Consider the following 26,668-nt stretch of genomic DNA (forward strand, 5'->3'; position numbering starts at 1 on the left):
GTAATGGACTTAAATATATGGTAGACCACCGTATTGTAAAAAGGTAGCCTTCAAACATTTTTTTTTTTTTTTTTTAAATATTTTGACTACTGGATTCAACTTGTATCAGTCTGTGTCCACATTCCCCATCTAAATAACCATGTTTTTCTAGGATTATTGCTGCATAGCTCATTTATACATTGGATATTTTATATTGCATAACATTTTGGACTTTGTATAGTGACACGAATATGGGTTGTTTTAATTGTAGCGTCATCATGATAATTTTATAATAAAAGTGCAAAGTGCTCCTGGCCACTCATGATGACTCCTTTTTCCCCTTCACAATTCTTGCCTTTGTTCATCCTTGCATTATTCTGTTCTTTGTTTTCAGTTTTTCTGTCTGAAGAGAAAGCCAATTCTATTCTAAAGCGCTTCCCCAGAGCTAATGGGTTCCTCGAAGAGATCAAGCAAGGCAACATTGAGCGGGAGTGCAAAGAAGAATTGTGCAGCTATGAAGAGGCGAGGGAAGCCTTCGAGAATGACGAGAAGACTGTAAGTATCATTCTGAGACTTGCAACGCTCATAACTGGAGCAGTGACTAAATGGCCAGCTAAAATCACATTTGAGAAAACCAATATTTATATAAAATGGCTCTGCTTTCATTTACTTCTGCTTTCTGACATGATTAACCAAACTGATATTTCAGAAATAAGTATGCAATGGTGGGTTGAAATGCCTAACATCCTTATGTATCTCTTGGAGAGTGGCATGGTTTGCCCCTACATGAGACTCAGAGGTTTTCAACAAGGCTAGGGATTTTTCTTTTTCAGTAGTGTAACTGCAGTTTTCAAATGTATTTGGATTCTCATCCTGATGTGCTAGATGTGTGAATTGAGTCTATTACTTTCCCACAATGACAGAATGACGTTACTGTGGCACTAAGAATTATTATTATACAGGATTTATATAGCGCCAACAGTTTGCTCAGGGCTTTACAATATAACGGGAGACAATACAGTTCAATACAAGAGGGGTAGGAGGGCCTGATCCTTGGAGCTTACAATCTAGGAGTTCTATGGATACCTTACCAGTTCCAGAAAAAAATATAAAACTGGCAGATTGCATTGGCCACTGATTCAGGGACATTCATTGTGAGATATCTATGCTGAAGCTCTCAGTTCTGCCTATAAAAGACCTCGGTCTATGATTAATTATATTTAGTAGTTTGAAAAAATAAAATAACAGCGCAAAACATAGACCTCTACATAAAATCAAAAAAGTGCAAAAAAAAATTTTTATACAATTTAAATGGTGCAGTCCATCAAATTCTTATATAAATAATGAAATCCATCAAAATAAACAAAAGTTCAAAAATATTCAAAAATATATGTGCAAAAAAAAAAAGAAAAAAAGAGAAAGAAATCTTTTCACATTCTTCTTGTAAAGAAACTTCCACCTTCCACCCGTGAAAACCAATATCAAATGCACTCACCAGATATAGGTGAATAAAACGCCTTTTAGGAATTTTATGGGATCCTACACCCTCTTTCGTATCCACTCTATAGGAATCCTCTCCTCCAACATGGGCTCCACCATCCGACCAGGGAGAAAAAAATCTCAAATAGTGTGATATTGTAAGACACCATTTCATATGTGAAATCAAGGATTAAGGCCACTCACATTAATTTCACTTTAAAAAGGCATATTTATTAAGGCAAGCTTCTCTCCAGATGAACAGTAGATGCAAGGTAACCTCTCACAGAATCTCACATCACAGTCCCAGGTTCCAGCAGAAGCTCCACAGAGACCACACATATATAAATCCCACAAAGATGGCCGCTGGAACGCACCACTCAGCGTGCGCTCCACTCACCGGAAGTGACGTCGGACATGCAAAATAAAACCGGAAATGCGTCAACGCGTTTCGCCCCTCCCACAGGGCGTTCTCAAGACAATCATTTCCTGTTTGAAGCTCCCTTATATACCCAACTGGGACCCACCCCTCCGTTGTGATAGGTCTAAACCCTCCCCGGGATTATCAAAACAAACCACTCCTCCTGTGATGTAACGTGAGAATCCTTTACACATGAGGTCTATGCCTACATAATTCAGAATACTTATTAGAACCATTAGATTATCTCCCAAAAGCGACATGTGTAAACCACATGCCACCAGTGGGAAAACACGAATGTATTTTAAATTTTAAAACAATACCTCAAAAATACAAAAACTTTCTTTAATAAATAAGCAATGAAATAACAATTTTAAAATTAAAATAAAATAATTTATGAAGAATAATATAATAAAAATAAAAAATAAAATATAAAATATAATGAAAATAAAAATAAAAAAATAAATAAAAATAAAAATAAAAATAAATGTAAATAAAAATAAAAATAAAAATAAAAATAAAAATAAAAATAAAAATGAAAAAATAAAAATAAAAATAAAAATAAAATAAATAAAAAAATTATATAAAAAAATATATAAATAAAAATAAAAATAAAAATAAAAATAAAAATAAAAATGAAAATAAAAATAAAAATAAAATAAAATAAAATAAAATAAAATAAAATAAAAATAAAAATAAAAATGAAAATAAAAATAAAAATAAAAATAAAATTAAAATAAAATAAATGAGAATGCAAATTCATCAAGAAATAAAGTATATATAGGAATGGAAATACTATGCTATTACCAATTAGACAGATAACAATTGATGTCTATGTCTGAATTCAACCCTTTAGGGTACAAAGATCCTAATTGAAAGATCCATTTTGTTTCATTCTGCGAGATACTTTTGACCATATCTCCCCCCCTCCAGTGGGGAAGAATCCGATCAATCCCGCAGAATTTCAAACACGATGGATCTCTATTATGGCACATTCTGAAATGATAAGAGAGACTATGATGTTTAAATCCTTTTTTGATATTTCTAATGTGTTCACCCAATCTCACCGACAATTTCCTGGACGTTCTACCTACGTATTGCAGGTGACAAGAACACTCCAGCAAATACGTAACAAAAGAACTGTCACAAGATATAAAATTATTTATTTTATAAGAGGAACCTGTAGAGCAAGAATGAAACGAATCATATCTCCTCTTAGTGTCTCCTTTCATGTTTCTACATGCCAAACACCTATTACATTTATAAAACCCCACAGTGTCCAAAAAAGTTGCCTTTTTCTTCGGAATATCTGGGACATTTTTTGCCAACTTCATTCTCAGTGTGGGTGGTTTTCTGTAGACAAAAGACGGTTTCTCCGGTATTACATCATGGAGAACCTCATCCCTCTTCAGTATTGACCAGTGTTTCCTTATGATTTTCTCAATAACCTTATATTGATTTGAGTAACCCGTAATAAAAGCCAATTCACCTGTTTTCTTTTTCTTCTTTCTATTTGTTAATAATTCATCTCTATTCATCATCCCCACTTGATTCATTGCACCCATTAGAATATTTTCTTCATAGCCTTTTTCTCTGAATCTTTCCAGCAATATGTTGGCTTGCTCTTGAAATGTTTTGTTGTCATCACAATTCCTTTTAAGTCTAATGAGTTGACTTTTGGGAATAGACCTCAACCAATTTCTATGATGACAACTGTGGATTGGGATGTAAGCATTCCTATCCACTTGTTTAAAGTATGTTTTTGTATAAAGATGGTCCCCCTGTCTATAGATGACTAGATCAAGAAAGTCTATAGATTCCATGCCGATATGATTGGTAAAAGTGATGTTATAAGGATTACACTCCATTCCACGGATGTACTCCTCTAAACCATTCCTCTAAACCACACAGGATGTACTCCTCTAAACCACACAGGAGTACATCCGTGGAATGGAGTGTAATCCTTATAACATCACTTTTACCAATCATATCGGCATGGAATCTATAGACTTTCTTGATCTAGTCATCTATAGACAGGGGGACCATCTTTATACAAAAACATACTTTAAACAAGTGGATAGGAATGCTTACATCCCAATCCACAGTTGTCATCATAGAAATTGGTTGAGGTCTATTCCCAAAAGTCAACTCATTAGACTTAAAAGGAATTGTGATGACAACAAAACATTTCAAGAGCAAGCCAACATATTGCTGGAAAGATTCAGAGAAAAAGGCTATGAAGAAAATATTCTAATGGGTGCAATGAATCAAGTGGGGATGATGAATAGAGATGAATTATTAACAAATAGAAAGAAGAAAAAGAAAACAGGTGAATTGGCTTTTATTACGGGTTACTCAAATCAATATAAGGTTATTGAGAAAATCATAAGGAAACACTGGTCAATACTGAAGAGGGATGAGGTTCTCCATGATGTAATACCGGAGAAACCGTCTTTTGTCTACAGAAAACCACCCACACTGAGAATGAAGTTGGCAAAAAATGTCCCAGATATTCCGAAGAAAAAGGCAACTTTTTTGGACACTGTGGGGTTTTATAAATGTAATAGGTGTTTGGCATGTAGAAACATGAAAGGAGACACTAAGAGGAGATATGATTCGTTTCATTCTTGCTCTACAGGTTCCTCTTATAAAATAAATAATTTTATATCTTGTGACAGTTCTTTTGTTACGTATTTGCTGGAGTGTTCTTGTCACCTGCAATACGTAGGTAGAACGTCCAGGAAATTGTCGGTGAGATTGGGTGAACACATTAGAAATATCAAAAAAGGATTTAAACATCATAGTCTCTCTTATCATTTCAGAATGTGCCATAATAGAGATCCATCGTGTTTGAAATTCTGCGGGATTGATCGGATTCTTCCCCACTGGAGGGGGGGAGATATGGTCATAAGTATCTCGCAGAATGAAACAAAATGGATCTTTCAATTAGGATCTTTGTACCCTAAAGGGTTGAATTCAGACATAGACATCAATTGTTATCTGTCTAATTGGTAATAGCATAGTATTTCCATTCCTATATATACTTTATTTCTTGATGAATTTGCATTCTCATTTATTTTATTTTAATTTTAATTTTATTTTTATTTTTATTTTTATTTTCATTTTTATTTTTATTTTTATTTTATTTTATTTTTATTTTCATTTTTATTTTTATTTTTATTTTTATTTTTATTTATATATTTTTTTATATAATTTTTTTATTTATTTTTATTTTTTCATTTTTATTTTTATTTTTATTTTTTCATTTTTATTTTTATTTTTATTTTTATTTTAATTTTAATTTTAATTTTAATTTTATTTTTATTTTTATTTTTATTTTTATTTTTATTTTTATTTACATTTATTTTTATTTTTATTTTTATTTTTATTTATTTTTTTATTTTTATTTTCATTATATTTTATATTTTATTTTTTATTTTTATTATATTATTCTTCATAAATTATTTTATTTTAATTTTAAAATTGTTATTTCATTGCTTATTTATTAAAGAAAGTTTTTGTATTTTTGAGGTATTGTTTTAAAATTTAAAATACATTCGTGTTTTCCCACTGGTGGCATGTGGTTTACACATGTCGCTTTTGGGAGATAATCTAATGGTTCTAATAAGTATTCTGAATTATGTAGGCATAGACCTCATGTGTAAAGGATTCTCACGTTACATCACAGGAGGAGTGGTTTGTTTTGATAATCCCGGGGAGGGTTTAGACCTATCACAACGGAGGGGTGGGTCCCAGTTGGGTATATAAGGGAGCTTCAAACAGGAAATGATTGTCTTGAGAACGCCCTGTGGGAGGGGCGAAACGCGTTGACGCATTTCCGGTTTTATTTTGCATGTCCGACGTCACTTCCGGTGAGTGGAGCGCACGCTGAGTGGTGCGTTCCAGCGGCCATCTTTGTGGGATTTATATATGTGTGGTCTCTGTGGAGCTTCTGCTGGAACCTGGGACTGTGATGTGAGATTCTGTGAGAGGTTACCTTGCATCTACTGTTCATCTGGAGAGAAGCTTGCCTTAATAAATATGCCTTTTTAAAGTGAAATTAATGTGAGTGGCCTTAATCCTTGATTTCACATATGAAATGGTGTCTTACAATATCACACTATTTGAGATTTTTTTCTCCCTGGTCGGATGGTGGAGCCCATGTTGGAGGAGAGGATTCCTATAGAGTGGATACGAAAGAGGGTGTAGGATCCCATAAAATTCCTAAAAGGCGTTTTATTCACCTATATCTGGTGAGTGCATTTGATATTGGTTTTCACGGGTGGAAGGTGGAAGTTTCTTTACAAGAAGAATGTGAAAAGATTTCTTTCTCTTTTTTTCTTTTTTTTTTTTTGCACATATATTTTTGAATATTTTTGAACTTTTGTTTATTTTGATGGATTTCATTATTTATATAAGAATTTGATGGACTGCACCATTTAAATTGTATAAAAATTTTTTTTTGCACTTTTTTGATTTTATGTAGAGGTCTATGTTTTGCGCTGTTATTTTATTTTTTCATATATTTGTGTTGTTCACATTGCACAGCAGCAGGATAGTACCTGTAGTAGAGTGTCTCACTAGGCGCAGGAAGATATCTTATAATATTTAGTAGTTTGCAGGGATAGTAAAAAGTGAGATTCCATGACAGTGGTGTGTGTCGCTGGCAGAGAGGGACCACATCTAGATTTTCTCAGACAAATTAAGATGCGATAATTATTACTGAACACTATAGCTGGCTGTCTTCCTATAAGCTAGATTCAAATTACAGGGGCCATTTTTAAGCCTTTTTTACAGTAAAAAAAAAAATGTGCATTGTAAGTTGGCCTTGCAGGATTCCGTGCCTTCCCAGGCCCATAAAGGCACGTTTTATCAGTTGAATGCTGATTGCACTGCTATCTGTGGTGTACCTTAGGAGAGAAGTATTCTGTGTAAACCGACGTATGTGAAGAAATCCTTTACAGTTCCCTTATGCTGCAAGCTCATTTATTATTATTATTATTATTATTATACAGTATTTATAAAGCGCCAATAGTTCGCTCAGCGCCGTACATTACAAAGGGGGACAGAACGTGTGACAGAACAATACCAATACAATGCAAAACATGAGGGAATTGAGGGCCCTGCTCTTCGAGCTTACAATCTAGGAGGGAGGGGATAGTGGTACAGGAGGAGATAGCTGTGGGGGATGGAGTGGTAGGAGGAGTGGAGGAGGTCGGGCAAGTTAGCAGGGGGTGGGGTAGGCTTCCCTGAAGAGGTGGGTTTTCAGGGTGCGCCTAAAGGAGAGGAGAGTAGGTGATAATCTGATGGGTTGGGGCAGGGAGTTCCAGAGGATGGGTGACACCCTGGAGAAGTCCTAGAGGCGGGCATGGGAGGAGGAGACCAGGGAACTAGAGAGAAGGAGGTCTTGTGAGGAGCGGAGTGTGCGTGCTGGGCGGTACTTGGATATTAGGTCAGTGATGTAGTTCGGGGCAGTATGGTGGACGGCTTTGTACGTCAATGTTAGGATTTTGAATTTGATCCGTTGCGCAATCGGAAGCAAGTGGAGGGATTGGCAGAGGGGGGTGGCGGAGATGGAGCGGTTGGAAAGGTGAATGAGTCTGGCAGCCGTATTCAGGATCGACTGAAGCGGGGATAGCCAGCGGCGAGGCAGGCCAGTGAGGAGGGAGTTGCAGTAGTCGAGTCGTGATATGATGAGAGAGTGGATGAGCTGTTTAGTGGTATCTGGGGTTAGGAACGCGCGTATTTTGGCGATGTTGTGGAGGTGGAGTCTGCACGAGTCTGTTAAAGATTGGACTTGTGGCTGGAAGGATAGGTTGGAGTCCAGAATGACACCAAGTACTCTGGCCTGCAGGGCGGGTTTGATATTGGCGTTGTTGGATGTGATGGAGAAGTCAATGGGGGGTGGGGTCCGGGCTGGGGGGAAGACAAGAAACTCGGTTTTGGAGAGGTTCAGTTTAAGGAAGTGGAGCGACATCCAATCTGATATGTCGCTCAGTAGGTGTGTGATTCGGGCAGAGACCGAGGGGGTGAGGTGGGGGGTTGAGAGATAGATTTGTGTGTCGTCGGCATAGAGGTGGTAGTTGAAGCCGTGAGAGTGTATGAGTTGGCCAAGGGAGGAGGTGTAGATGGAAAAGAGAAGGGGCCCAAGGACAGAGCCTTGAGGGACCCCAACAGAGAGGGGGAGTGAGGGGGAGGTGGTAGCATTATAGGAAACGCTGAAAGAGCTCATAGAGCTCATGTGTCAAACACAAGGCCCGCAGACCGGATCCAGCCCAACAGGCCATGTGGCACTGCAGCCCCCCCCCCCCCCCCCGCCTCCGTCTCCACCCCACCTTGTCTTAACCATCAGAAGCAGAGAGGATGACGGAACTCCAACACCAGATCCTGCACTTCTTCATGCAGCCATGGAGATACTAATGTTGGCAGCAACAGCGGCGTATTTACCATTTAGGTAAACAAGGTGTTTGTCTGGGGCGGGGGGCGAGCCTCGCCACCCTTTCGGAAGAAGTTACTCAAGTGGCCAGGATGGGGAGCTGGCGAGGCCCGATTTTAGTGTTGCCTAGGGCAGCACAAGGGATATATGCACCACCGTCCAGCAGTAGGCAGCATAGAGGACAGAATTCCACCTATAGATCCTGAGCCTCTCTGTTCAGCCACAGCACCCCCTCATCTCTGCCTACCCTGGTCTCAACATTCAGCAGTCTCCTGGCAGTTGACTCCAGCCCTCCTCTGGTTCTTCTCCAGACCCAGTGCTTTCTGCTTCCCAGCTTCTTCCCGGCAGTAGTACAAAGTAAGGGGGTGCACTGTGATGTAAGGGAAGGGTGGGGGACACTTGACAGCTGATGTCAGGTGGATGGGATGCTCTGGACATCTAGTTTTACAGATATAACCAGCCCTTTGAGGGCAACCATAATACTGATGCGGCCCCCGATAAAATTCAGTTTGACATCCCTGCCATAGACTTTTTTTCAATTTACAAGTATTTATTTAAAGATCAATACCAGCTCTACCTCTACCCCCATGTTGTTGTATTTTTGTTTTGTTTTTTTGTTTTTTTATTTTATTTTTTTTTTTGTTTTACATTGTTTCAGATGACTTCTGGCTGGTCATGTGATGCTCAGTGTGCTCTTCTTCCTATCTTCTTATTCAGCGATGGGTGATCCTCAGTGATGAAGGGAGCTTTATTGATATAAATATTTTTGTTCCTAATCACTGTATTGTGAGCCCAGGGTGGATTGATGTTCCTTTAAACGACATGTCCTTGATGCCCTGTGCTCACAGGAAGAAGTTTGGATGTTTAGATTTGTATTGTGAGTGGGCTTTATTATTATTATTAAGGTTAATCAATCACTTTTTTTACATGCAAGTATCCTGGGTAACCATTAAAAGGTATTGTAATGCGATCCTTTGGCTTTTTGCTAATTTTTTTTTCTTAATTGTAGATATTTTATCTTGAGGAATAATAAGGTATTTTGAACAATTCGAAAAAAGGAAAACTTTTCCTTTAGTTTGGGGGGAAATTCTACTCACTCATTGATGGGGACATTCCCCCAAATATAAAATAATTTTTAAATTGGACTTTTATTTTAATTAATTTATTCAGAGTAATGGGTAATGTACTTAAACTAGTTCACTTGAATGCAATGGTTTAGGTAGACAAATGGACACTTTTTTGCCGTATTGCTGTTCTCAGCACTGTATGAGGAAAGTGAATGCAAGATGATTTAGTGTAAATAAATCTCTGGGAAAACATAATCCCGGTTATTTGAGCACACACAGTGTATGGAAAAATAGAAGGCAGTCCCATCAGCTAGAGTATAGAATTTCCTTCTGGAACATACAGTACATATGGGTGAGTGCTAGAGATGAGCGAATCGAACATGACGAAGTGGAATTCGTTCCGAAGATTTGGAAAAATTCTATTCGCAACGAATCCGAAGATTAGCAAACTTCGGATGCACGAATCGAATTTTCCCAAAAATGGCGGCGACATGTGTGGCGACAGAGAAGATGGTGCGGGGATCTCTGGGAAGGCGCGCAGACAAGGCGCGCTGACCCATAATGCATTCATGACCCATAATGCATTCATGACATGTGATCGCATTAGCCAATCAGCAGCCAGCCAGCACTGTGTAATGGTGGAGCTATAAATCGCGGCCATCTTAGAATTCTCCATTAGCCTCCGGTCATTCAAGAGAGACAGACCTGTGTGTATTAAGGGACAGAGTTAGGGCCACAGAGACTTTAGGGCCACAGAATTGTTACTCAGGGCCACAGAATTGTTACTCAGGGCCACAGAATTGTTACTCAGGGCCACAGAATTGTTACTCAGGGCCACAGAATTGTTACTCAGGGGCACAGAATTGTTACTCAGGGACACAGAATTGTTACTCAGGGACACAGAATCGTTACTCAGGGACACAGAATCGTTACTCAGGGACAGAATCGTTACTCAGGGACACAGAATCGTTACTCAGGGACACAGAATCGTTACTCAGGGACACAGAATCGTTACTCAGGGACACAGAATCGTTACTCAGGGCCACAGCTATCAAAGAATCGAAAATTTAAAGTGAAATACACCCTTTTTTTTTTTTTGGTGGCTGTCGTGCACAGTTGGTGCTGTAGTTTGCCGATTGTGCTAAATAAACTGACTTTCTGCTTCACAACCACTATTGTACGTTCAAAGAGTTAGATCCATTTAGACGCCGGGTGGCGGTAATATTTTTTGGGTGATTAGTGCATTCCAGTGACAGAAACGTACAGTTTCCAGCCAACGGCAAGCTGCAATTGACCGATTGTGCTAAATAAACTGACTTTCTGCTTCACAACCACTATTGTATGTTCAAAGAGTTAAATCCGGTTTTATTTTTGGGGTGCTTATTGAATTAAAGAGTATGTCAGACAACACGCAGAGGAGTGGCAGAGGAGGCAATGTTTCAGGAGCGAGCAGACGTGGCAGCAGAGGAAGGGGTCGAGGCAGCACTAGTCGCAGCCAGAGGCCAGTGCTCCCGGTGTCATCCAGCGGTCGTGTCTCCACCGACAACCCTGCCGTCATCGATTGGTTGGCTCGGTCGTCTTCCTCTTCCCAGGTCACCTCTGACACCTACAGCCAACGGTCGGTGGGTACGTCAGACACAACCGTTAGTTGGCATGGCCCGGGAGCAAGCCCACTGAAATCACGTGTCCTCTACCTGCCCCTGTCCTTTGGTGTTCCCTCACCAAGCGAAGTATCGCATGCTGTGGGCTCAGCCCCACTGTACAGTGAGGAAGAGCTAACAGAGGGCGGTCAGGAACGGGGGGGAGACATCAGCCTCTTCAGCAGCCAGGCAAAGAAGTACTGGCGAGGAGAGTGGCTCGGTAGCCGGTCTAGAGACAGGTCTGTCTCCTGACCCACACGCAGCCGAGGGGGCTAGTAGTGACGCGGAGACCCTAATTGATGATGATGAGGCTGATCGCACTTGGCAGCCTCGTCGTCATCAGGCTATTGCTTCCGCATCATCAGGAGAAGAGGGTGCCAGCTTGCCAGCGAGCAAAACAGTCGGTGGGTTGCCCAGGAGGCAGCAGGGTCGCAGCAGTGTCAGTGGAGCCAAACGGCCACGGAGTAGAGCACCAGCTCCACTGCAGCCTACCACCACGGCCAGTAGTGGTGCCGGTGTGCACGGAGGAAGTAGCACTCAGCCAGTGAGGAGTAGCGGGGGCAAAGTTTCCTACTCGGCGGTGTGGCAATTTTTCGTCAAGCCGCCCGAGGAAGTAAACGTAGCCGTATGTCGACTATGTGGCCAGAAAGTCAAGCGTGGCCAGGGGGCCAATGTTGGGACTACAGCGTTGCGTCAGCATATGCAGCGTCGCCATTCGGTGGCCTGGGAAAACCGTGATAAAGATACGGCAGTTCTGCCTGCCCCAGCCCCCGCTCCATCACCCGCTCCGTTACTTGCTCCGTCACCCGACATCAATCGCCCTCTATCAGCCAGTCAAGGCTCCAACACCTCTGCTGAGGGGAGTTGTCGCTCGTTGGCATCTTCCGCTCGTTCAGATGCTCCTTCTCCTGCTACTCCTCTTCACGGATTCCGTCAGCAGTCTTTCTTGGAATCCGTTTCCAAGAGACAACAGTTTGCGAGCACGCACCCGACGGTGCAGAAGCTGAACGTCCTCCTGTCCAAGTTGCTGGTGCTGCAGTCCCTCCCTTTCCAAGTGGTGGACTCAGCACCTTTCCGAGAAATGATGGCTTGTGCCGAGCCGCGGTGGAGAGTGCCAAGCCGGCATTTCTTCGCCAAAAAGGCAGTGCCAGCCCTGCATTCACATGTAGAAGAGATGGTGGGCCAGTCTTTGAGCATGTCGGTCTCTGCCAAAGTGCACGGCAGCGCCGACGTGTGGAGCTGTAACTACGGTCAGGGACAGTACATGTCATTTACGGCCCACTGGGTGAACGTGGTTGCGGCACAGCCGCACCAGCAACTTGGACAGGTCACGCCGCTTTTGCCTCCACGTTTGCACGTCCTTGGTCCAGCAAAGATGTCCGCCTCTACCACCTCTTCTTCCGCCGTGTCCTCAGCCGCCACCCCCGTGCCAAGTCCCATTACCCGACCGGCATATCACATGTGCAGGGCGCAACGGTGTCGCGCTGTGCTGCACCTGGTATGCCTTGGCGAACGTAGTCACACAGGGGAGGAACTTCTGAGTGTAATGAACAGAGAAATCGACAGATGGCTGTCTCCGTGCAAACTGAAAATCGGAACCATGTTGACCGACAACGGAAAGAACATGGTGTCTGCTCTGCGTCAAGGAAGGTTGTGCCATGCGCCATGCATGGCTCACGTGTTCAATCTGGTTGTCAAGCGGTTCCTAAAATCCACCATCCCACTGCAAGACATCCTTAAAATGTCACGTAAACTTTGCATGCATTTCAGCCATTCCTACACCGCAAAGCACACCCTCCTTGAGCTGCAGCGGCAGAACGGAATTCCACAGCATCGCCTGATCTGCGACGTTGCAACAAGGTGGAATTCAACCCTACATATGTTAGACCGCCTTTACGAACAGCGAAAGGCCATCACCGATTTCCTGATGTTACAAGCGGATAAAGGTACTCCCCTGTGTAACTTAGATGTCAGCCATTGGCAGCTCATGCGTGACACCTGCCGCTTGCTCAGGCCCTTTGAGGAGGCCACGCTATTCGTGAGTCGGCAGGACTATGGGATGAACGACGTCATTCCTCTGTTGCACGTCCTGGAACAAATGCTGTTAACAATGGCTGGTCAGGGTGCGGTAGACGTGGCGCACAGATCTCAACGCCACATGACCCCTGTGGGGGCAGGACAGGAAGAAGAGGAGGAGGTAGAGGAGGACATTGGTGCTCAGGAATTATTGAGTGAAATGGGTGGTTTTTCCACTCAGCGGACAGGAGTGGAGGAGCAGGAGCATCTGGTAGAGGAGGAGGAGGAGACAGAGGACCCAGACGCACCGTGGCAGTATGCTGCGGAGATGGAGGCAGGGAGTCCCTCGCATTCCTTGGCACAAATGGCCCATAGCATGCTCGGTTGCTTGCGTAGCGACAGCCGAATAATAACCATCAGACAGAGGGATGACTTTTGGCTGTCCACCTTGTTGGACCCTCGCTACCGTTCAAAAATGGTGGCCTTTTTCACACCTGCTGAGAGGGAGGCCAAAATAAAGTACTATAAAAACCACCTATGTAGTCAGTTGGTCTCTGCCTTTGTGCGCCAACGTCCATCCTCAGACACTGTGGGCCCTGTGCGCTCGCGTTCCGCTGCCATGGCAGCAGGGGAGGGGTGGGGTGGTAGGAGCAGTGGCAGCTCCACCAGCAGCGGCTGCCTCAGTCTGCAGTCGATGATGAGTAGCTTTCTTCACCAGCGCAGTGAGGAAACTACTAACCAGCCGCAGCAGCATCAGGTGGACCTGGAGCAGGACCTCAAACAACAGGCTTGGGCCTACTTGGACAGCACCCTGCCAACCGAGGTAGACAATCCCCTTGACTACTGGACAACGAAACTTTGACCTTTGGCCCCAACTAGCTGAATTTGCCCTTGAAAGGCTGTCATGCACGGCCAGTAGCGTGGCATCGGAGCGCGTGTTTAGTGCGGCAGGAGGTATTGTAACTCCGCGGAGGACACGACTGTCCACCCAAAGTGTGGAGAGACTCACGTTTGTGAAAATGAATCAGGCGTGGATTAGTCTGGATTTCAAACCACCAGTTCCTGACACAACTGACCTAATAACCTAGCCGTTCAGGCCGCTCCCTGAACACCTCGGGAATTGCTTTGTATATCTGTCGCCTTTGAGGCCGCTGGCTGGACAGCTGATGAATTGATTTGTATATATGTACTTATTGTCCGCTGTCCGGACAGCTCATGAATTACTTTTTGTATATAGCCTTCCAAACCATTCTCAGAATAAGTCATGATATTCATGCTGTGTATAGCCTTATAGGCCGCTGTCTTTACAACTTTATAATTCCATGCAGTATATAGCCCTATCGGCCACTTTCTGGCATCCAGTTGCTGTAGCCCCCATCACCACACTGTGCCACGGGCCCCTGTACCGCCTTCTCATACTGCTGCCAGATCCATCCTCTGCCATGTGCGTCTTTGTCGTCTGCTCACGCTGCTGGGTTCCAGTTTTAAACCTAGGCCTGTGTATGGCTTCCGAATACTGCTGCCTCCACCGCCACCCTGCGCCATGTGCCACTTTCAGGTCTCCTTACACTGTTGGTGGGTTCCATTTTGTGATAGGGTGCTGTATGGCCTTCCATTGCTGCTGCCTCCACCGCCACCCTGCGCCATGTGCCTCTGTCGTCTGCTCACGCTGCTGACGGCTTCCGCTTTTTAACCGAGGCCTGTGTTTGGCTTCCGAATACTGCTGCATCCACCGCCACCCTGCGCCATGTGTCTCTGTCGTCTGCTCACGCTGCTGACGGCTTCCGCTTTTTAACCTAGGCCTGTGTATGGCTTCCGAATACTGCTGCCTCCACCGCCACCCTGCGCCATGTGCCTCTGTCGTCTGCTCACGCTGCTGGCGGCTTCCGCTTTTTAACATAGGCCTCTGTATGGCCTTCAATTTTAGCTGCTTACGCTCCGCCATTCTGCCATGGGCCCCTGTACCGCCTCCTCATGCTGCTGCCAGGCCCGTAATCTGCCATGGGCCCCCGTACCGACTCCTCATGCTGCTGCCAGGCCTGTAATCTGTCATGGGCCCCTGTACCGCCTCCTCATGCTGCTGCCAGGTCCAGAGTGTGTCATGGGTCCCTGTACGGCCTCCCATTGCTGCTGTCTCCATCGCCACACTCTGCCATGTGCCACTTTCAGGTCTCCTCACACTGCTGGTGGGTTCCATTTTGTCATAGGTTGCTGTATGGCCTCCCATTGCTGCTGCCTCCACCGCCACACTGTGGCTCCACACTCTGGTTTTGGCCCCGTGACTGCCCAAATGAGTGAAGTGTGCGGTGATTCTAAGATCGACGGCACTCATCTGCATGTCATACTGACTGACAGTATTATTTCTCTTCCCCAGCAGACTCCAAGGGCATTTAAATTAAAGGTACAGTGTTCTGCACTAATATAAAGGCTCTCTGAAGCCTAGAAACACCCTTTTTATAAGTTAAATTCGCAGCGAATATATTTGGCTCGAATCAAATTTATTCAGCGAATTCGGCGAATCAGCCGAACCGAATTTTTGAATAATTCGCTCATCTCTAGTGAGTGCTATAGATCACACATTTATTTGGACTTTCCTGTCCCTGCCTTCCTCTAACACTTTGTATACAAAGCCTTTTTATTAGGTATTCTTTTCTCTACACAATAAACAATGCTAATCAAAGTTAAAGGAATGTTCCATTGTTCGTGAATATAAACCATTTCAGCAAGTTATATTACTTCATTTTGCCAGAGCACCACCTTGTGGTTGTCATAAGGTTCTAAAAGACTTTAACACATTCTTTTCCAATGGATGCTGTCCTATTTCTCACTTTGATTACTTAATCCTTTGCAAATATTAAAGAGGTATTAAACCCCAAAACAAAAATATAATATCATGCAGCTTACTAATTATTAGATGTGGTGGCTGCATTCATTTTCTTTTGTTAGGCTTTATTTCCTTTTTTTTTTTTTTTTTTTAACTGGTGATTCCAGCCACTTTTATGTCATAGGAGTGATTCCAGCCACTTTATATTGCTTTTCCAAAGTCTGGACGTGTTAGATCAGTGGTTCTCAACCTTCCTAATGCCGCGACCCTTTAATACAGTTCCTCATGTTGTGGTGACCCCCAACCATAAAATTATTTTTGTTGCTACTTCATAACTGTAATTTTGCAGTGGGAGGAGTAGTGCCACATCATTGGTGTCAGTGGGAGGAATAGTGCCCCAGCATTGGTATCAGTGGGAGGAATGGTGCCCCATCATTGGTGTCAGTGTGGGAGGAATAGTGCCCCATCATTGGTGTCAGTGGGGGGGGGGGGGGGGGAAATAGTGCCCCATCGTTGGTGTCAGTGGGGGGGAAATAGTGCCCCATTTATTGGTATTAGTGACACCAGTTATGAGGCACTGTTCCTCCCACTGACACCAATGATACTTACCTTGCTGATACTTACCTTGCTGACCCCTGCTCCGGACTGGGCTCGCTCCCTCCCTCTCCCATCTGCAGCCAGCATACCTGGCTGCAGCAGCACCATCTGCACAGTACAGACACTTACCGGTCAGCTGTCTTCCTTCTCCGGCTGCTCTCCTCTTCACTCGCTCCAGCAGCTCCCTCATTCAATCTTCTTTGATCTTCGCATTGCTGATCAGCTTCTCCTCTCCAAGCTCCACATCCTCGCCGATGATTGGCCACCTGTGTGCCTCTTCTGAGCTACAGGAGGCAGAGCTGTTGAGTGAACCCCGGGGTGTGACCAGATGACAGGGGCGGCATGTCATCCCACTCACACATTGCGGTCCAGGTAAATGTGGGCGTATCTGCATGTGGGCGGACCCGTCTGGAGACGGATAGAGGAGCGGTGTCTCAGTTTCTAAGACCATCAGAAATGTGTTTTCCGATGGTCTTAGGTGACCCCTGTGAAAGGGGTCGTGACCCCAAGGTTGAGAACCGCTGTGTTAGATGAACTAGTAGATTTAGAGGTACATTAAATTAAACCCTATCTTCAGCTAATACTTTTTAGCTACAGAAACCGTTTTTTGTTTTTTTTTTTTTTTTTCCCTTTTGGGATAACTGTTTTACATAAATGAATACAATCTGACCATTGTAAGCACCTCTGTCAGTGTTAAAGCCTAATTCTATGTTTTATTGAACTTTAAATAGTTTGTTTGGATCAAGCTGGTCCAAACCATTTCCTTCCCTAACCCCTGCAGCGACTGTCAGCGCTGTATACTCTATGTAGCCGAGGCTACATACATTTTATAAAACACTGTGTTCCAGCAATGGGATGGGGACTTCATGTCCTTCCCCCGGAACAAAACCAAGTTAGACTGAGCTCTGCTCAGCCATTCACATGATGCTTTGTATTTTCTGAAGGAATAAAAGGCTTCCTCTGGCTGAGGCAGGCAGATGACATCATGGTCTCTGCCTCAACCAGTCAGACAATGCTTTGAGCTTGTCAGAACTTCTGGCTCTGGCAGGCCCCTTCTATCCAGTGCTACCACCTCTTTAAGGCACTCCCTGCCTCAGTTGCATGCTCACCTCTTCCACATACAATGCAGGATTAATAGCCCTGCACTGTATGTGTTGAGGCCGAGCGACATCCTTCAGCCTGGAGCTTCGAGCAGAAAGAAAAGAACCCAAGAGCCTGTTAGACCAAGAGATAGGGTAAGTTATACAGCTTATCCCTGCATCACTAGGCTAAACAAATACTTAAAGTGATCTTAAAAAAAACCACCTGAGCCTTTGTGTAATTTTGTTTTTTTTTTTTTTTAAATGTAATACCTTTTTAGCTTTGTGCAATGGTTTTACAGAGTAGCCCCAATCCTCTTCTTGGGTCCCCTGCCAGTGCTTCTGGCCCCTGCTTCCTGCTAAGTACCCCGCCCTGTGTGTGCATAAGGGGGAGCAACACACAGAAGGGTTTTTTTTTTTTTTACCTTCATGCATAGAATGAAGAAAAAACCTTCAGCCTTTACAACCACTTTAAGTGGAATTCTGGGCTTAAACGCTCCCCCCAACTACTCCCTCCTAACACCTATGCTTACAAACCTGTGTAAGAAAGATTTGTACACTGACCTGTTTTCAGTCCGATCTGGTCATGCTCTGACAACGGCTAGTAACACCTGGAGTGGTGACATTACTCATAGGTTTCAATCGTCCATCCGTGGTGAGTGTTCCCTCCTCTCCCCTGAAGCCATGCTGGCTGACACAGGGGAGCTGGATCAGATGACCAGACTGAAGCTGCCTGAAAATAGGTACATATCCAGATGTTTGTGTTAGGAGGGGGTATATGGAACAGTTTTAAGAGTAGTTTAGGGTTAAGCTGGGAATCCAACTTTTCCTGCTTACAGTGCATATGGACCCCACTACAAGAGTAGATTTTGTCTCATTCCTGGAGTTCAGTTTTAAGTCACCATTGCCATTTTGTGGAACTGGAGGAGAAAGTTTGCTAATCAGCTGACAGTCAGAGTGAAGGGGTAGGAGCTCTCTCTGTTCTGCGAGGAGACCCCATGTCAGGAGAGGCATCACTGGAGGTACGTGAAGGAAGCCAGATGCAGGTAGAGACACACTGAGCAAGGAGACTGACTGACACTGTTCCCATCCCCTCCACCACTGCTGCCTCTGACTGATTCCATCCTCCCCCATCAGGCAGTGGTGATGGGGGGATAGGGATGACATTAGGGGCAGTGTTGATGGGGGAATAGGGATGACATCAGTGGTGATGAGGGGGGGGGGAGATAGGGATGACAGTAGTGATGACTTCGGTGGCAGTGCTGATTGGGGGGGGCGGGATGACAACAGTGGCAGTGATGGTGGGCAATAGGGTTGACAATGGTGGCAGTGGTGGGGGGGATAGGAATGACCTCGGTGATGGGGATAGAGATATCATTGGTTTCAGAGGTAGGGATAGGGATGAGCTGCTAATGATTGCCTTACCCATCCCCCAGTTAATTTTGATGCTTGAATTCTTTTTCCCATTATGGGTGTGAGTGGGGCTTCATGTCTAAGTTTTACCTAAGGCCTCCAAAGCCTAAAGCCACCTCTGCCTCTACATGTCTGGAAATATTGTATTCAATAAATAGTACTGCATAATAAATGAACATTTCTTTTTGTGAATTTAGGAATTTTTACAGTTCCTTTTCTGAAAATGTCTTTTTTACTTGATAGGTGAACATTGCACATTAGAAAACTTACCTTTTTTATTATGTTTTTTTTTCCCTTCAGAAAGAGTTTTGGAAAGAGTACACCAGAGGACATGGGGACTCAAGCTCGGACAGCAACTGGTATCCGTTTTACCTGGCCTTCCCTTTAATCACAGTCTTCTTTGTTGTTGCTCTGGTTCTCCTGCTATTGTGGAAGTGTGTATTCAGAAACAAAGCATGCCGAAGAACTGCCTATGCCACCAGAGGTGCCAGAGAAAATACGGCTGAGACTGGAGATAGTGAAGGAGTTTCCAGTCATGCTCAGCAGCACTCTAATATGTTGTGTGCAATGGAGGATGGTTTTGAAAGGACTGGGAACCCAAGTGGATTGATCGATTATGATGTACGGTCAGATACGCTGTCAGCTGGATTTTCTTCGAACTGTGACGCACCACCTTCTTATGAAGAAGCCACTGGAACAAGGGGTGTAAGAGTAAGTGAGCCACAACAAAGTCCCAATGAGCCACCGCCACAATACGAAGAAATAGCTACTTGTGCCTCTGTAATCACAATACCTCAAGAGGGGACAACCAGTCCTAAGTAGCATAGGAACATATTTTCTATTTTTTTTATTGCAAATGAAGAATTTTTAAGTACAATAGCATTTGGCTCTGGACAGATTTTGACATTTTGTGATCTTTATTTTTTTTCTTAAAGAGTATAAGAATGAACACTATATTCCCTGCAAGAACCGCTCAGATGAACAGATGAAGGGTCCATACTGCTTTTAGATAAATACAGTGCACTGTATCGTTCTATTACACTAAAATTACAAAGTGCCGTATATTATTTAAAACAGTACTTCTTCTTCTTTTTTTTTTTTTTTTCTTTTATTTTCTTTTAGTCTCACTGCAATACATTTGCCTGTGGGGATTATACTGATATTGCAATATAACCACTATTGACCTAACTACATTTTTAATGAGTTTGAATAAAATGCCTTTTTATTTTCACGTGTGCCTATTTTCCTTATTGATCTATTTTTCGAAACTGACATATACTAATAAGACCTCAAAATTTGTTATTTTCATTTAGTATTTATTAGTATGAGTTTACAGTTATTAAACTCATTTTGTGTGTGATAATGTTTGGCTGAAATCATCCATTCCTACTACTATCCTCAAGAAAGTATTCAGTGATGGCACAACAACCTACATGCACAAATTGGCTCAGTTCTACAGTAAATATAGGTGCCTTTTTTTTCTTTTAGGTATAATCTGTGATAATTTTTTTTTTTTCAAATAAATATGTAACATTTTTAGTATCTTGCATTTTTATTATTTTTTTCTGAACAATTCCATATTTGTTTATACTATTGACTTTTTTTTGTACAATGTAAATGGTTTTTATAGTTTTTAACCACTAGTATTTTACATTAACGATTGGTGTCTACTATTAATATTTGCTTCATAAGGTATGTCTTGTCATTTAAATAAAGCTTTCCTTGTTATGAGATTAAACCTGAACATTGGTCTTGGGTTTGAGTTGTTGTTTTTTTAATTTCCCTAAACACAGCTAGTTAATACTACCTACTTATTGCGCAATTGATAATTAGTTACTATACAGTCTAGGGCCTAACATACTTAAATTTGTGCCCACCCTTTCCACCAACCCATACTGACTGACAGCACAGCTATAAGCATACCACACAGGAAGGGTCTAACCCAAAAAAAAGCTAAGGAGGAATGGCCACATACAGGCGTAAAAATCAAACTCTGGATAGGCTTATTGATACAATACTTTTGTAACAAAGAAACTGGATACATAAAATTTTATACTATGTTACTCAAGGAAAATTGTCTCAACATAATCATGCAATGCAACCACTATGTCAGTTTTAATATTAAAGTGGTTACAAAGGCTAAAATTATTACTTTTTTTTTTTTTTTTTTTACTTTTTTAATGCATTCCGTGCATTAAGGTAAAAAAAACTTCCATTCTTTGCTATTCCCCCCCCAAAAAAAAACAAAAAAAACCTGAGCTTCATTTGGTGCTGATCTTTGGAAGCCAAAGGCTTCTGCTGCTGTCAATCAAATCCAGTGATGAGGGAGCAAGGGGCTGGACAGAGCGTGTGTGTGCGTGTGTGTGTGTGTGTGCGTGTGTGTGTGTCTATAGGCACACACAGCCCCGCACAGGATATGGCACACAGAGAAGACTAGGAGTATTGGCGGGGGACCCTAAGAAGAAGAGATCAGGGCTGCTCTATGCAAAACCATTGCACAAACCAAGGAATTATTACGTTTATTTTTAAAACAAAAACTTTACAATCACTGTAAGGCTCAGTTCACACTAGCATTGAAAGCAGGTGTTTGAGGGGCGTTTTTAATGCTCAAACGCCTATGAAAATGATACACATGGCAGCACAATGTGCTGTTCACACAGAAGCATTGGCAGCGCAGCACGTCAAAATTGACGCCTCATGTTGAGTCAGGAGGAGTTGAAGCCTTTCAAGTCTATGGGAACATTCCTCAAACTCCTGGCAGGCGTTTGCGAGGCATTAATACCATTAAGTTAATTATAGGTGTTTGTGGTGCAATTTTTTTTTTTTTTTTTTTTACCGCTTGTAAAATGCTGTCTAGTGCTATAAGGGCGTTTGGGAAGTCAAGTGAGAACAAGCCCTAAGGCAGGCCATAGACTGCTGTTTATTGGCCAACTTTTCGGCCGATAAACGAGAAATTGGTCAGCCCCGTTGCCGATGCTGCCACCCATATCCACGAAAAATGACTGGTTTTCATGGATTTTCCAGCATGACCGATAAAAATAAATGAGGAGATCCATGAAAAACGGCCGACGGGCTGGCCCCACCCACTAACAGCGTGATTATCGGCCGATTTTTCGTGCAGGCGAAAATTCGGCCGATAAACGACCCATCTATGGCCTGCATAAGGGAGGTTTATTTTAAACCCACTGGGTTGTTACAAGGATTGTATGGTCTTTGTGGCTATCATTTCCTTAAAACCTAGCTAAATGTACCACAGCTCTAATAAGCAGATCTGTTTTGCCAAGACATTTCTGAGCTGGTTTTGATCCCTTCTTAGTCCTTTGGTTACTTTAGTGAGCCAATAAGGAGTCGCAGTATACAAAGGGGAGCACGCCCAACATCAACATTCTCCTCAACGGATGAGAATTGCATATCAGAATCCAGTGAAGAAAGAATTCATACTTGTGACTAAGCATTACAGTAGCATACATGCTTGTGTGATGCACAATGCTTCATCAAATTTTAGATCTAATTTGATCTCTGCACTTTTGTTCCCACTCAAATACCAAATAGTGTTACCATTCTATTCTCTGTAATGAATGGAGGTTGTCATGAGATTCAGATTTGTCTGTTTATTTATTATAGGTACTTATATAGCGCCATCGATTTTATATATATATATATATATATATATATATATATATATATATATATATATTCACATCAGTCCCTAACCCTCAAGGGGTGTACAATCTAAAGTCCCTAACTTACATTCATACATACATAAACTAGGGACAATTTAGACAGCCAATTAACCTACCAGTGTTTTTTTGTAGTGTAGGAGGAAACCGGAGTACCAAAAGGAAACCCACGCGGGCACAGGGAGAACATGCAAACTCCAGGCAGGTGGTGCCATGGTTGGGATTTGAACCAATGACCCTAGTACTGCCAGGTGGAAGTGCTAACCATTTAGCCACTGTGCTGCTGGAATTAGCAACAAATTTCCAGGTATCGTTTTTGACTCAGCCAGGTGAATTTTGGGTGAATCAAAATTTTGACTCCTATCCACAACGCCCTGTACACCCTGGGCGGCAGACTTACAATACTTGATAATAGGGGCAGGGGACTGGATAACCAATCCCCACACTATAAAGGGTGGACTGAGAGCAGCCATAGGGGGTTATTTATGCAAACTGCATGGTGCAACTCTGTTTAGAAGCCAATCGGCTTCCAGGTTTTATTGTCAAAGCTTAATTGAACAAGCTGAAGTTAGAAGCTGATTGGCTACCATGCACAACTCCACTAGATTCTGAGTGCTCCAGTTTTAGTAAATCTCCCCTTAGTTGTCAGTGTATATAAACTGCTGTAAGGGGAAATCACAGATTACATAAAGAGAGATTAGGGTTAGTTAGCGAACTCTACTTCAGTAAATTTCAGTGGCAGGTGCTTTTTTGTGTGCCTCCTGTGATTGCATTTCTTCACCAAATCCAAAAGTTCTTATTCGATTATTGCTAGCTCTTGTGCAGTCACCCTTTTTTTTTTTTTTTTTTTTTAATTCTGTAATTCAAGTTTTTGTTTTTGATATGAGAGCAGCAGTCTCTGTTTGCGGCTGACCTGTCCAACACAAAACTTCTTTTTTACATTTTGCCCACAATCGGTTCCAGTAGATGTGCTTTGTTTACAGCACCCTGCTGCATTATTTAATAGAAAAAGTTAAAAAATGAAAGTATGAAAACAGGGTGCACCCAAACGACCTCAGACTTCTTCTCATAAAAGTTAGGCATGGACCAGGAAAAAGCTCAAAACAATATACAGACCTAAAGACAGAGTCAGCGGTTCTGGGCCTGAAGGTTGGGGGCGACTAACTTTACAGGTCCTACGTGACAAACTGGTGGTATAGCGGCACACAGCAGCAGAAGGCACAGCTGCATTTCCTTGGCTAGAGTGACAGGACCAACAGCACGCAGAAGATGTAATTGACTGGCTTTTGAAGCCTGTGCCATCTTCCACCTTTCAGCCAGCAACCAAGCTACGAGGAGTGGCACAATTCTTCAAGCACTTTATATTTGGCTTGCTGCAGAAGCTGCATCAATGCATAAGGGCTCATGTACACTGCAGCTGATAAACTCACGTTTAGGAGCTGTTCAGCATTTTTTACAGCAGCCCCTGAACTCGCCCTAATGTTTTGCTATGTGTCCATGTACACGTAGTCATTTACAGGCAGTTGAGTTTACAGTTGTTTATTTGAATACAGAAAACTTGCGTTCAGCAGTAGATTTTATCAGCGTTGCAAACGCTTGTAAAACGCGGCTAACCTTGTTTATAAGCATTTGCGTTTCAAACATTTTTTTAACTCTTCCATTTCCAGATGCTGCCCAGAGCCTTTTTTCATTATGAAAAATGCATGCAAAGCGTTTTCCCGGTACTCAAATGGACCTGGTACACCATACTTTGAGGTTTCGCATGAAAAAAAATATGTTAGACGCTGCTGCAATCATTTCTGCACAGAAATGAGCTGGAACACATCCAAACACCACAAAAAAAAAAAAAGACGGCTAATCTCAACAAATACTGCTCTCTTTGCTTCTGCTCTCTCTATCTCAAAATGTCTGAAATAGTTAATTTTTTACTGTTTTTTCAGTGCATTCTGGGCATTTGGGAAGGTCTCCTGAGGTTATCTTTACAAAACACTTCTAATCGCAAACGCTCATAAACACGATATGCAAACACTGCTAAACAGACATTTTTTAACCTACATTTTCCAGCAGTTAGTTTCCATCATTCAGAAGTGTCCCGTGTACATGGAGCCTTAGTCTTCCTTTATTCTCTGGAGTAGGAGTAGCAGTAAGGCTAGGTTCACACCTGTGCAGTTTGCATTTGATCTGTTTCTACAGAACGCTTTGCGTTTTTGCACATGCATTTTTGATCCATTTTTTTCCGTGTTGCTAGGTAGATTAAAACTCAAAACGCAGCAAAAACGCACTGCATCAGGGGTGGGCAACTGTGGCCCTCCAGCTGTTCGTGAACTACAAGTCCCATCATGCCGTTGCCTTTGGAAGTCATGCTTGTAACTGTCAGTTTTGTAATACCTCATGGGACTTGTAGTTCTACACCAGCTGGAGGGCCACAGTTGGCCACCCCTGCATTACATGCTTTTCTGCAGGTTCTCCATTGAAGTCTATAGAACCAAAAACGCTATGTTTTGCGTTTGAAAAAGTCCCTGACCCTTTCCAAAAAATGCATCGGGTGAAAACGCAGAGATGTGAACGTGTCCCATAGGAAATCATGTGAAATGGAATGCTGTGTGTTTTCGCAAAACGCTGCAGAAAACGCTTAGGTGTGAACCTAGACTAACAAAAGAGAAGACGAGCATGAATTGGGCACAGCTGAGAGGGTGTTGCAGTGCCTGCCAATGATCCAGTAGAATTCACACTCCAGGCAGAGGACAGCTGATACAATTCTATCCTGCTGCTGGCCAGTTTTTACACAGCTTCATGTGAGGGAAGATGCTCAAATTATTATTAAAAAAAATGGAGGTCTATATCTCGTGTCTACGCACTTATTACTGCTGCTAATTTCTACCAAACAAGCCAACGAGGGCTATAGCTCTAATATTACTGGAAAAATATTAGATACGGCAAGAGGTGTGTGAAGGGGTTTTCAGCACTGTTATTTAATATTTTCGAACCTTTAACCTGAAATTTGCCTACCGGGCACTTTTACCCCCTTCCTGCCCAGGCCTATTTTCAACTTTCAGCGCTGTTGCACTTCGAATGACAATTGAGCAATCATGCAATACTGTACCCATGTGAAATTTTTATTTTTTTTTTTCACACAAATTGAGCTTTCTTTTGGTGGTATTTAATCACCACCGGGCATTTTATTTTTTTGCACAATAAACAAAAAAAAAGCAAACAATTTGAAAAAAAAAAAGGTTTTCTTTTGATGAGGCTGCACTGATGGGCACTGAAGAGGTTGCACGGACAGGCAGCACTGATAGGCTGCACTGATGAGGCACACTGGTGGGCAGTGATGAGGAGGCACTGATTGGTGACACTGACAGGTGGCGCTGACTAAGGGCACTGACAGCACTGACTGGCGGCACTGCTGGGCATTGATGGGTGCAACTGCTGGTCAGCACTGATGGGTGTCACTGCTGGGCACTGGTGAGTGGAACTGCTGGGCACTGATCATCAGTGCCCTGATGATCAGTACTGATCTGCTCTGTGACAATTGCCGGTTGTTGGCAGTACTTTCCTCATGCTGTGGTAGTGTGAGGAAAGTGATGCCGATAACCAGCAACAGTATTTACTCCGTAATCTGCTGTGTCATTGGACACAGCTGATCATGTGGTAAAAGGGCGCTGTGATTGGCCTTTTACCTCATCACATGATCAGCTGTGTCTGTAGGATGCGAGGGTGCGTTCGGGGAGGACATCATATGACACCCTCCCAGAACTGGACAACCACGCTGCAGCTGTCATTTGGCTATAGCGTGGTTAGCAAAAGGTTAAAAAGATACAGTGCAGTACTGTGAAAAAGGGAGCACTCAAAGTGTGCCATTGAACTGTGGTGGCCATGGGATGAGCTGACACAAGTTCAAACCCACCTGAGGTATCCCACCAAGAAGCTGTCAAAGCCCACAGCCAATCATAAGCGGCAGAGGCATTCCCCATCCCACAGCTACATATTTACACACCCCTTGCTATCCCATATTTCCTGGTGGGATAGCTTGGACTTCTCTC

At 42.9% G+C, this 26,668-nt stretch overlaps 1 protein-coding gene across 3 annotated transcripts in view; it reads left to right on the plus strand.

Moving 5' to 3' along the window:
- Positions 1-20,689, plus strand: part of LOC149446154 (transmembrane gamma-carboxyglutamic acid protein 1-like) — a 68,991-nt gene extending 48,302 nt beyond the window's left edge. For all 3 annotated transcript variants that reach the window (XM_089653017.1, XM_089653018.1, XM_089653019.1), the window contains 2 exons: positions 374-534; positions 19,246-20,689. In XM_089653017.1, the coding sequence (XP_089509143.1) occupies positions 374-534; positions 19,246-19,767 (683 nt within the window). In that variant the 3' untranslated portion in view covers positions 19,768-20,689. The remainder of the gene's footprint in view (positions 1-373; positions 535-19,245) is intronic.
- The last annotated feature ends 5,979 nt before the right edge of the window (positions 20,690-26,668 follow it).

The sequence above is a fragment of the Staurois parvus genome, unplaced genomic scaffold (genome assembly GCF_062004578.1).
Source record: "Staurois parvus isolate SC_StPar_1 unplaced genomic scaffold, SC_StPar_1.0 ptg000696l, whole genome shotgun sequence".
In the NCBI taxonomy this organism is placed as follows: Eukaryota; Metazoa; Chordata; class Amphibia; order Anura; family Ranidae; genus Staurois; species Staurois parvus.